The 12,326-nt window shown below is 29.9% G+C and overlaps 1 protein-coding gene across 3 annotated transcripts in view; it reads left to right on the forward strand.

Annotated features, from left to right (window-relative positions):
- The first annotated feature begins 4,675 nt into the window (after positions 1-4,675).
- Positions 4,676-12,326, forward strand: part of LOC149057129 (uncharacterized) — a 66,271-nt gene continuing 58,620 nt past the window's right edge. Inside the window, exons 1-5 of one of the 3 annotated variants that reach the window (XM_089222078.1) lie at positions 4,676-4,908; positions 5,052-5,078; positions 7,438-7,482; positions 9,059-9,088; positions 10,120-10,149. In XM_089222078.1, the coding sequence (XP_089078204.1) occupies positions 4,812-4,908; positions 5,052-5,078; positions 7,438-7,482; positions 9,059-9,088; positions 10,120-10,149 (229 nt within the window). In that variant the 5' untranslated portion in view covers positions 4,676-4,811. The remainder of the gene's footprint in view (positions 4,909-5,051; positions 5,079-7,437; positions 7,483-9,058; positions 9,089-10,119; positions 10,150-12,326) is intronic. The other 2 variants (XM_089222077.1, XM_089222079.1) reach the window with 2 other exon arrangements.

Here is a 12,326-nt window from a genome sequence, read left to right on the forward strand (position 1 = left end):
AGAATGAGCTGTTTGGTCCCCTACTAATAGTGTAGCTGCAGTGCCAGATGACGCTACCGCAAGACCAATTTTTCCACCATATCTTACTTTTGCAAGAAGTAAATTTATCAAAAAAGTTTTACCCGTGCCCCCAGGAGCATCTAAAAATAATATTTTGCCTTCATTATTGTTAACAGACGACTTCACTGAATCATATACAATTATTTGTTCACGGTTTAATTGATTTTCATTTTAAACGGACAGTAATAGTTGCTGTTGATCATAATTTCTCTTTCTTAAACACCTCAATATTAATTGTTGTTCTATTTATGTTTATCGCTAAAGGAAAACCAAAATGTACTAAAGATTTTCCCGATAAAATTTCCACGTCTTTGTTTAATTCAAATAAAGCTTCATCAAATATACTTTGTTCAAAACGAATATAATTTGATGACAATTCCTGTCGTTTTCGATGCAGTATATCGTCGGCCATACTTTCACGATAATTTTGCCAAAGCATCAAAGGATCAGTAATTTTACAAAACGTTAGCATGATAGCAAATAAACATCTTAGTGATTTAGGTGTGCAACATATAGACGCTTCTGATAGCATGTTTTCCCAATGAGACTCGTCATCCAATAAACCCAACGTTTTGCATGCACCTTGAAAAGTATCATAAATTACATTTTTCACTGTGCGAAGAATTTGAAAAGAAGTTGGACCTTTGTATGGAGCAGCATCCTCAAGTGAAAACACTAGGTATTGTTAGGATGGATTGTATATGTATACTGTATAGGGTATACAGAGCATCGGTTTTTTTGATGCCAGGGTGCCTTTCCATCACAGTTCCTTATTTACGCCGATTAAACTTTTTACCAACCTGATTCCATATATAGTAACTTGGAACTTTATCATAAGTCAACCTTTTAGCAAATTTATTTTCTGCGCATAATTTAAAAAACGCTGTTAGTGTCGTATCTCGAGGATTATCAACAACATCACTTACATTACTTTCTGAAAAATATACCCTTTGACCATTTTCAAAGTGAACTGCGATATGGATAACAGTTGGTGCTGTCTCGTGTATACTAAATGATAAAATCCGCCAAACTGCTTCTGAGCTACAAATGTATAGCGACCAGACTGATATTGGTCCAATTCATCTGTCGATTGCACGCTAAAAGTAGCTTCGTCGCTGCCTTTATTAATATATTTAGTAACATATTTTATCGACTTTATAGAACTACATAATTCTACATTAATATGACCATCAAAATACCTTAAGCAAAAGTTTGTTGTAAGGCACAATCCATCTGTTGTCAATTTCATGATTTCAAATAGTACATATATCTCCACCTGCATGTCAATTTATGCTCACCTATAATACAATAGGACGTAATCGTAACACAGAAAAAGTAGGAAAAATCGTTTAACTTTGTCCGGGACGCAATCAACGAACGCCGTATAATAATTGATGTATTTTGAAAGTGTATTTTAAAAATATTTATGTCTTCGTGTTCAAAGTTAGAATACTGAAGATTTTAGGGAAAATGACAAACATTTCGACGATTTTTTTTTACACACATGAAAATGCTGAAAAATTAACATTTGGGAATTTAAATATACCTCATGAACATTTTTACAATTATCTTTATATTTTAGAATCCGAATTTATTAATATTTTTCCTACTGTAGCTGTTGAAGTAGGAATAGGCGACAAACTAAAAATGGATTTGCTGAGCACAAGCGCCGTGTTTTTTCCAGGTTTAACAAAAATCGATAGTATTCTACCTTTAAACGCAAAGACATAAATATTTTGAAAATACATCAATTATTATTCTATTAATTTCTGATCAAATTTGTATTCAGCATTAAAAATGGGTTTAAATAATTTATTGAAAAGTGTTCGCGTAAACGTTTGACGACAATTTAATGTACCTATCTACGGGTATTCGTTTTGGATCGTGTTAGATTAATACAAAATGTATTATTATAAAAACTGGTTATTGCTGTGCAATATTTTTCTTTGCCACGTATCACAACTATTATAATAATACGCTTAAAATGTGTCAAGCCAAGGTGCGGCGTGTATTATTTTGCAGACGTACTAATAATTATTGATTCAGGTGATAAAAACAATGTACGTTGTTTTTGCATTTCTTAGCATTTTATTGAAAAGCTAAAATCAACGTAACTAAAATACGTATGTACCTACTACAGTAAGAAGTTATAATTTGAAAAAAGTTTTTGATAAAAATTATGATATGAATACACGATACGAGTACTTACCTATATTACGAATATCAAATTATCGACCAACACCGAATATGGAATAATAGTCTCCATTCGTGTTATTGAAATAAAATCAAAAAATAGATATTGTACAATAGTTTTCGAGATGTCATTGTGATGGCACAGTAATGAACCATTGCATACGAAAAACGATTATGAGTGAAGGTTTATCTATGTCTATATACATACATCATAAGAAAATTATTTTAGACATGTTTTAGCTGAAAATTATTTTTGAAAGTCATTCTATTGTTATTTAAACGTTTTTACAACCCCTTAACTTCCCTCTCTCAAAAACTAAATGTGCCACTGGCTATGATAATTGAGCTGTATAACTATATTTCTAGGGTGACACAGGGTCCATTTGATAAACATAATTTGGTATGTTGCACGTGGGTCAGAGAGAGAGAAACGAATTGTGCACTGAAATCTCAATATTATTATCACTAATATATCTATATCCGGTTAAGGTTTAAATGAGAAAAAATATTGGTTGGGTTTCATAGACAGGCAGTTCACAGTTCACACTGTATGGATGAGCAAAATAATTGTGAATTTATGGTTATTAGTTTATTACTTATTAGCAACATATAATATTTTACTCTATTTTACTATAAAATTCTATATGAATCTATCAAAGCTTCGAATTGCTCAAAATATTACAAAAATATCCTTAGAAATAAAATAAAAATATTTTCCCGAAAATGGTTAGTATTCTAAATTTAAACGCAAAGACATAACTATTTTGAAAATACACCAATTATTATTCTATTAATTTCTGATCAAATTTGTATTAAGCATTAAAAATGGGTTTAAATAATTTATTTAAAAGTGTTCGCGTAAACGTAATCAATGTTTAAATATATCTGCACAACATAATATGTGACAAATATAAGTATTAGATTTATCGCATGTCAATTTATGCTCACCTATTATACAATAGGACGTAATCGTAACACAGAAAAAGTAGGAAAAAATCGTTTAACTTTGTCCGGAACGCAATCAACGAACGCCGTATAATAATTGATGTATTTTGAAAGTGTATTTTAAAAATATTTATGTCTTCGTGTTCAAAGTTAGAATACTGAAGATTTTAGGGAAAATGACAAACATTTGAATATCATTATTATTTTATAATCAAACGTTCAAATCGTTTATATTGTCCATACCCATACCTTAGATTTGAATATTTAATATGAAGTCACTCGTACATTTTTGTTACTTAATTTTAAACAAAATGTTTGTAATGCTGTGCTGTTCATTAGGTGTTCGGTGACGTCATTACAATTGATGAATTGAAATATAATTCATTGTGGAAATATTATAAAATCATTGCAGGTATACGTAAAACATTTCAGAATGAAGAAGTTCTGTCACACTCTATATCTATGTAGTTAAATATAATAGCAATACATTAACAATTGTCTTTTATATATTGTTTTAAAAATATTGATTGATGAATCGAGAATTTTAAATTCAATGACATCTCATTGCTTCATTAGTCTAATATACAATTTGTTAATCATTAATAACTTCATCTTCATTGAATTTTTATTTTAAATTACATTAATTGTCTGATCATGGCTGAAAATAACAGCTAGTAAGCAAAGGTATTATTATGAATGCAATATTGTCGTTTTTTTATAATTTAATATAATTTGTGCGTGTGTGTTGTAAACTGGCTGGCGTATATACAACAACACATAGGATTGAATACAATATTAATTGAAAAATAATTTATACTGTAACCAAAAATTCTAAATTATAAGAAATAAGTAACTCGTTATTATTATATTTTCATATTAAATGTTGAAGTCTTAGTTATGTTCAGTAAAAATACTATGAATGTTTAATTATAAAATATTTTTCAAATTTTTGCGATGTTCATAAAATCTTCGATATTTTAATTTTGAAACTCGAAGAATAAAATATTTTGAAAATGTATTTCCAAAATACATTAATTGTTAACAACTTCTGAGCAAATTTTGTATTAAATCTTAAAAAGGGCTAACGTTTGGTTAAAATTTCAAGTATCTACGGGTACTCGTTTTGCTGTCGTATCTATATTAAAAATACAAAATGTTTTTTTTTCGAAAGTTGGTAATTATTGTTGTGCCATATTTTCAAAAGCCACATATAATGATTATAAATAGGTGTTATGTTTAAAATGCATTGAGTCATTGTAATCGGATTTTATTTTTACATACGTACTATAATTATTGACTCAGAGTATAAAAAATTAAAACTAACATTTTTATTGAATTTTTTAGCATTTTAATGAATTCTACAACCAATATTATTAGTATATACACTACGTCTGAACGTATTACGAAGGTAAACATCAAAATATAATTCATACCTACTAATATTTCTTCAAATAGTTTACTCAATTGGACTAGACTGACACATTTTGTTACGTATTTGCAAAATAACTTTTTAAATGGCTTAAATATCGTTGTTGAGCAAGTTTCGATATTATTCTTGATTTATCACACTTACCGTTGTAATTATTACTAATATTTTTTTGGTATCTATAATCATGGTTAAATTTAACATTATTGCATTATTTGCTATATTTTTTATGTTTTGTATTATTGGAATTACAGGGAATTGGACGGTAGAAGATGGTAAAAAAAGTAAGTATAATTTTTATTTTTATTACATTTTATGGCAAATCATATAATTTATGGATAATATAAATTAGATGTTAATTATCTTACCCTCATCTTGTTTGTAAAACATCTAACAATTTTTTTATTAACTATTTATTTATTTATAGAATTTGATAAATTTATCAGTTGCTATAGTAAGTAATAAGATTTTACTCTATGATATATTATATACCACACATTTCTCATATAAATATATTGAATTTCGCTCAACGGGATCATTTTTTTACTATATAATTGTAATTTATTATAAAAGTTTTTGGTATTCAGATTTTTTAACCAAAATGAATAAAGACGTAAAACATATCGTACCTATGTAGCTACATGTGACTCGTTTAGTAAAACATTATAGTTTCGGGACAATTTCAACCTTTACCATATTATGCTCGTTTGGCATTTGTTTTCCGTGTTTCAAATACATTATATCACGTCCTGTGTATCCACATAATAAACTACGATGTACATATATAATAGTATGATTAATGATTATACTATATCCATTATCCATGCTTTCCGCCATTGCCCAGAAAAAAGATTTGTTTTATATTTGCAATTATAAAAATAATAAAATATGAAATCAGTGCCAACCATTTAGATAATAAAAAAAAAAAAAAAAAAAAAATAGGGTATAAAGTATAAACACCCCCTAAGTTTCAATGAAGCACATCCATCTTTAACCTTTTGACTGACTTTGCCCGTAAAAAATATAAAATTAAGCATTATATGGGTGTACCAATGGCCTCGGTGCAAAATGATTGTGCACTTTTTACCTTTTTATATTGGAGCAAACATAAAGAACGACTACGAATTGGTTCCCAATTGTCGAATTTGTTCCCGGGTTGTCTACGGTAACATACGAGTTGGTTCCCGTGTTGTATACAGGTAACATATATGAATTGGTTTCCGCCAGCTTTTATGATGATGTAACCTTGTTAAATTCTGTTTTCAAATTATTATGATATATTCAACCAGAAACAATTTTCTTCTCATTTATTCAGACTTAGGACTGTTTAGAATTCAAATAAGTTCGTATACTTCAAACACTATCTAGAATACCTAGTCATTCAAAATTTCATTCTTCCTTCTCTTAGCTCATATTCTTATTGTGCCGATTGTGTATAGATTGTGATTGTGTTATTATATAAATTTTATGTTGTGGTCGAAAAGAATCGATGTATTTTAAATTTGGTCGAAAAGCGAATCGGCCGAAAGGGGAAGGATACGTTTTTGGTCGAAAACGGCTATGCCCATTTTTTCAGGTTTGTATGAAGGTTCGGTTTTTGTTAGGGTCTTTTAAAAGTGTAAAATAAAGGTTATTAGTATTCTTTCAAGGTTTTAGGTTTTGTAACCGGTTCTTTAAGGCCCCACCTCATTCCCTGCATTCGACTACTGTATTTGTTTTAACGTATAATTTCTAGTTAAGACTAAATTATTGAATATTTTATCGAAATCTATGTATATCGATGATCAATAACAATTCGTTGCAATTTGAAATGTATATTTTCTATTTATACACGTATTGACAGTGAATCAATGTCGAATAACCATTAAATACTAATGATGAGCAATACGATAAGCCATAAGGCCCCTACAGTAAATGTCTTGTATACTACCTATTTGATCACATCATGCACAGGCGTGCCGCTGCGATCACGCCAACTGTCGTCACGCGTTGGAAGTCTACGGACGGCGTTCATTATTTTTATTTTTTCAAATTTTTCGTAATTATCAAAAATTCCATTGTCACTAACCGCCCAATTTGGACGTTGGACTGGGCATCAATGTTGGAGATAGGTCGAGATCGGAAATCGGAATTCATGCCGAGCGATATCTCTATGTAAGTAATATTTTCGGACCTGTGATTTTTTTTATATTTTTCTAGAACAAAAACTGTATTGAGTTTTAAGGATGTACACCACACCTACCGCTATGAGATGCTTTAGATTGTCATTTTTATTTTCGAAAAATTCCAATCAATTCCAAAAAAAAAAAAAAAAAAAACCGTCAATAAATGTGTATATTATATTAAATACGCTTTAAGTTTGTGCTTAATATTGCACCTTTTTTAGAGTTTTAAAAATATTATATTAATAGGTATAGGACGTATAGGTACATCGTTTTTCGATATCACGATATAAATGAACCGATATCGATAACTGAAAATACATCGTTGTGCATCAATGCATCATTAATAATTTCATTATTAAGCCAACGATGATAACCGTTAAAAAACTAAAATAAATTAAATTTCTACTAATCATTTCTCCTATTATTATTATAATCTAAAATATCTATCATAAATCTCAAAATGTCCTTTTGAGCAACTCTTTGGGGTGGACCTATAGAGTCCAATTGTGAAACTAATACACACATAAAAAATTTGATCATCATCGATCTAGTCGTATGGGAGGAGTTCATATGTGTATAGATGTACAGAAGAATTATATTTATACAAATAATTAATATTTGCTGTTATTATAATCTGAACTTTTACAGAACAAATGTATATGTTTAACATCATAATACAAAAACTGGATGCAAGTATGTTAAAAATTGTATGATATATATATATATAGTTTAATAGTTTAATTATTTAAAAATTGTAAAGTATGTAAATTCCATCAATGTCATACCTATATTTTTAATTATGTTACTATAATAGTTTTTCAAATCATTATAAATTTGAAGAAATTTATAGCTTGTAATGAATATTGAATTTGGTTTTTTTTTATGACTTAAAAGTGTATTTTATTCATGACCGGTAATTCGTAGGTCGAAATTAATTATTTTGCTAGGTTGATAGGTATGTCAATATTATAATGCTTAATCTACTTTTACATTTTGAGAGATAATGTTAATAAATTCATTGGTTACATATTATATACATAATACATAATGCAATAATAATTGTGTATGATATTATTTTAAGTAATACTATATTGTTATTGGAAATATGTATATTGAACTGTTCATTGAGGTATTAATATATTGTGTTTAATATGTATTACTCATTAGAATTAATCGACTATCCGAAATTACAATAATAATTTTGGACGTCACGGGTTTTTGCGAATTTTTAAAAATTGCAATGTGTTTGGACAATTTAGCATAATGCGTTTGGGCGAGTTATTTACAACATTGTAATGCGTTTGGGCGACCATTTTTTTATTATTTATTTTTAATACCCTGGGAAGCTGTATTTTATCAATCCATTGTCCCTCTCATCTTGACAGACTTGGGACTCTCCGTGAATTCCACGGGTATGATTAAAGATGGATTGTTTATTTATGTGTGTGCGCGTGTAATTAAAAATTGAAATGATTTAGATTTTTTAAAAATGAAGTTAAAATATAATTAAAATTGAAAAAGTATATCTGTTTTTTTGCTTATTAAGTTTTTTTTTCTGGGAATTTTACTCCCATACGTTGTATATACTCTAAGAGTTTAATTTCACCTGATATATACCTGCTTATTCTAGCATGTTTTTAACTATTCCTGTTTTTCTAATATGACTTTCGTCGAATATTGTAAATATTTTTATTTAAAGCATTGCATTTTGTGTTAGTTTCTACTTGAATTTGTTGTAACACATTAATTACTTGAAATACATTTGAATGCAATGAATAAAATTGGGAATTATAATGTGCGTGGAATGATTCTGCTCCATTTGTTGTGTTTGGATCATTTCCAGGTTTTCTTGCCCATAAATAAGGAGGAAAAATACCCTCATCTGAAATATATGTATCAAGCATATAATCTGTAAATTCGATGATTTTTTGAGATTTTGGAGCAATTGATATGAGCTCCATAAAACCATCGCCTACTTCATTGGATGGTAAATAATATGGTAATCCAAAAAAATGTTTAAGCCAAAAACTAAGTTTGGAATTGGTACCATATTCTCTTAACAATATTTTATTTTTTTGAATTTGTCTAAACCAACACTGAGCTAAATGAAATTTGTAACACATCAATTGACAATCCGGAAGTGAATTAATAACTGCGTTATGAGCTGCTTTTTCAAAATCTGAATGAAATTTTCATACATTAGTAATTTTACCTGTTAAAGCAAGACACGATTTTTTTTTTAACCACATAGAAATATATTGATTTTCAGATTCTAATGACACAAGTGCACGTGATAAGGGTATGTAATAATTGTGTTTGAAGATGTGTATTGTATATAATTAATAAAAATAATTAGGAGCGTAATTAAATGTTCCGTCGCCAAAAACGTTTTCACATTCACAAAGATGTTTTAAGTTTTCAGTACACGTAAACTAAATAATTTGTTTTTCTCTATTGACGAAACAAAATTGTTCTTTATTAGTTTTAATATCGATTTGAGTTTCAAATAGTTGGTCGAACGCTTCATTTACGTGTAACATCATAATATACCAGAACAGGATACAAGTATATGTTCAAAATTGTATGGTATATATAGTTTAATGATTTAAAAATTAATCAATATGTAAATTCCATCAATGCCATATTAATTATGTTAGTAGAATAGTTTTTTAAATCAATATAAATTTAAAGAAATTTATAGCTTGTAGTGAATATTGAATTTGGCTTTTTTTTATGACTTAAAAGTGTATTTTATTCATGGCCGATAATTTGTAGGTCGGTTTCTATTTAAAATCCCTTGCGTTCTGGTCAAATAATGTGGTAAATAATAAAATATGCCACTGAATACAATCATGAACCATGTTTAATTATTTTGCTAGGTTGCTAGGTATGATCATTTCCAGGTTTTCTTGCCCATAAATAAGGAGGAAAAATACCCTCATCTGAAATATATGTATCAAGCATATAATCTGTAAATTCGATGATTTTTTGAGTTTTTGGAGCGATTGATATGAGCTCCATAAAACCATCGCCTACTTCATTGGATGGTAAATAATATGGTAATCCAAAAAAATGTTTAAGCCAAAAACAAAGTTTGGAATTGGTACCATATTCTCTTAACAATATTTTATTTTTTTGAATTTGTCTAAACCAACATTGCGCTAAATGAAACTGACAGCACATCAATTGACAATCCGAAAATGAATTAATAACTGCGTTATGAGCTGCTTTTTCAAAATCTGAATGAAATTTTCGTCCATTAATAATTATACCTGTTAAAGCAAGACACGATTTTTTTTTTTAACCACATAGAAATATATTGATTTTCAGATTCTGATTTCAGAAGTGCATATGTTACGAGTATGTAATAATTATTTTTGAATATGTGTATTGTATATAATTGATAAAAATAAATGTTCGTAATTAAATGTTCCGTCGCCAAAAACGTTTTCACATTCACAAATATGTTTTAAGTTTTCAGTTCACGTAAACAAAATAATTTGTTTTTCTCTATTAACGAAACAAAATTGTTTATTATTAGTTTAAATATCGATTTGAGTTTTAAATAGTTGGTCGAACTACGCTTCATTAATAGTTGTGGGAATTATGGGAAAATGTTTTCTACGAATCCCATATGCTGATTCTCTTTATGTATTATCTTATTTGGTCTTGCATTTAAGTCTTCTTCGGCTTTCCTTTTGACGGCTTTTCTAACACACCAAGTAGAGTGATACTGCCGACCTGCAATAAGACTGAGCCATATCTAGGTTGATATACAATTCCCTCTAGAATAATATAAGGAGGAGGCATTTTGTCTCAGATCCCCGTGTATTATTACAGAGTATTTTAATGATTTTCATTCTTGTTAGACATTCGCCTTTGAGTTTTTTCAATTGGGGCGCTAGCTAAGTTTGTCGTTGAACGTGAGGCCCAGGATACGGATATTATTGGAAAAGGTCAAAGGGGAGTTCATGAAAGAAATTTGCAGAATGTGATCTTTTTTCTTTTTGTTGAATATGATGCATTGTGTTTTTGAGGGAGAGAACGTTAACCAGACTCCGACGACCACCTGGATAGGGCATTCAGGGAAAGTTGAAGAAAATGGGTGGTAGTTTCAATTTGCGATTCACTGCAGTAGATATGGCAATCGTCCGCGAAGAGAATGTATTTGACCGGCTTAGGGATTTTTTCGAAAATGTCATTAATGGCGAGAAGAAAGAGTAACGCTGAGAGCAGATCCTTGATGAAGTCCGTTGACAATATCGTGGGATGATGAGAGGTGGTTATTGACTTTTACGCAAAACTTTCGGTTGGCAAGAATTTTTTTTATAAATCTAAGGAGATTACCATTCAGTTCCCAGTTGTGAAGAATTGTTAAGAGTGTTAAGACTCTGTTTTCCATACAGTGTCATATGCTTTTTTGACGTCGAGAGCAATTGCAATGAGGTGTTGTTTGTTTCTATATGAGGAGGAGATGTCGGTATGTATTGAAGTTAACGCATCTAGTGTTGAGGTTACGTCTGAAACCACATTGCTCTTTGTTAAGAAGAGACTTTGATTCTAACATCCAAATTAGACGTTTGTTTATAATTTTTCCAAGGTTTGGCGTTGGGAGAGGATAATATTTTTTCTTGCTTGTAGTGTAGAATATCAAGAATGGTTTTGAATTTGTTACCTTTGGTAGAGTTTATTTTGTTCCATATTATTTTAGGAGAAGTATTCTAGCTTATGGAAGATGTGAAATTTTTCCATGAGAGGGTTTTGTTATTTTTAGTAGTGTAACGGGCTATGGCCATAGCATTTGTTTAGGAGTATGCGGTCTTCAAGAGTTTTGGTTTTTTTTATATATCGGTTGAGTCTCTTTTTATAGTTTTTAATTGCATCGAGGCAGTCCTTATTCCACCATAGAACATTTTTTTCCTGGGATTTAGGTTGGTCTTAAGTCCGATTGACTTATGGGCTGCATTTAAAATAGTTTCCGTGAACTATTTTGTTAACTATTGAGTCAATTTTATCCTGGGTATAACATGGATTTATGTCTAGTGGAGTATAACAGAGGTCATGTTCGATTAGTTGCGAGTAGAGGTCCCAGTTGCGGTTTTTGAGATTCCAGTGGGTTCTATGATTTATGCCGGGAGAGTGATTAAAATACTGAATACCTATAGGCCAGTGGTCACTGCTACTGTATGATGTCAGCACTTGCCATTCGAATAGTGGTGTCGAATAGTCTGTGATGGAAAGGTCAATTGCTGAGAAAGTACCGTTGGCAATATTATGTCTGGTAGGTTCATTATTGTTGAGGAGGAAAACGGACTCATCGTCTAGAAATTCTTCTACTGATTTCCCCCGATCATCGGTGTGCGAGCAACCCCATGCTATGTTGCGACTGTTGAAGTCACCTAAGAGTACGAAGGGCTTAGGAAGTTGACGTATAATATCTGTGAGGTGCTGTTTGGTAAAGATTTTACTGTCCGAAATATATATATATTGCTTATGCATAGGTGTTTTACAAATTTTTCGAGTGTAGCTGTTACTTC

Source organism: Diuraphis noxia, unplaced genomic scaffold (genome assembly GCF_037042655.1).
Source record: "Diuraphis noxia isolate RWA-SAM2 unplaced genomic scaffold, SU_Dnox_SAM2 contig0003, whole genome shotgun sequence".
Taxonomy (NCBI): Eukaryota; Metazoa; Arthropoda; class Insecta; order Hemiptera; family Aphididae; genus Diuraphis; species Diuraphis noxia.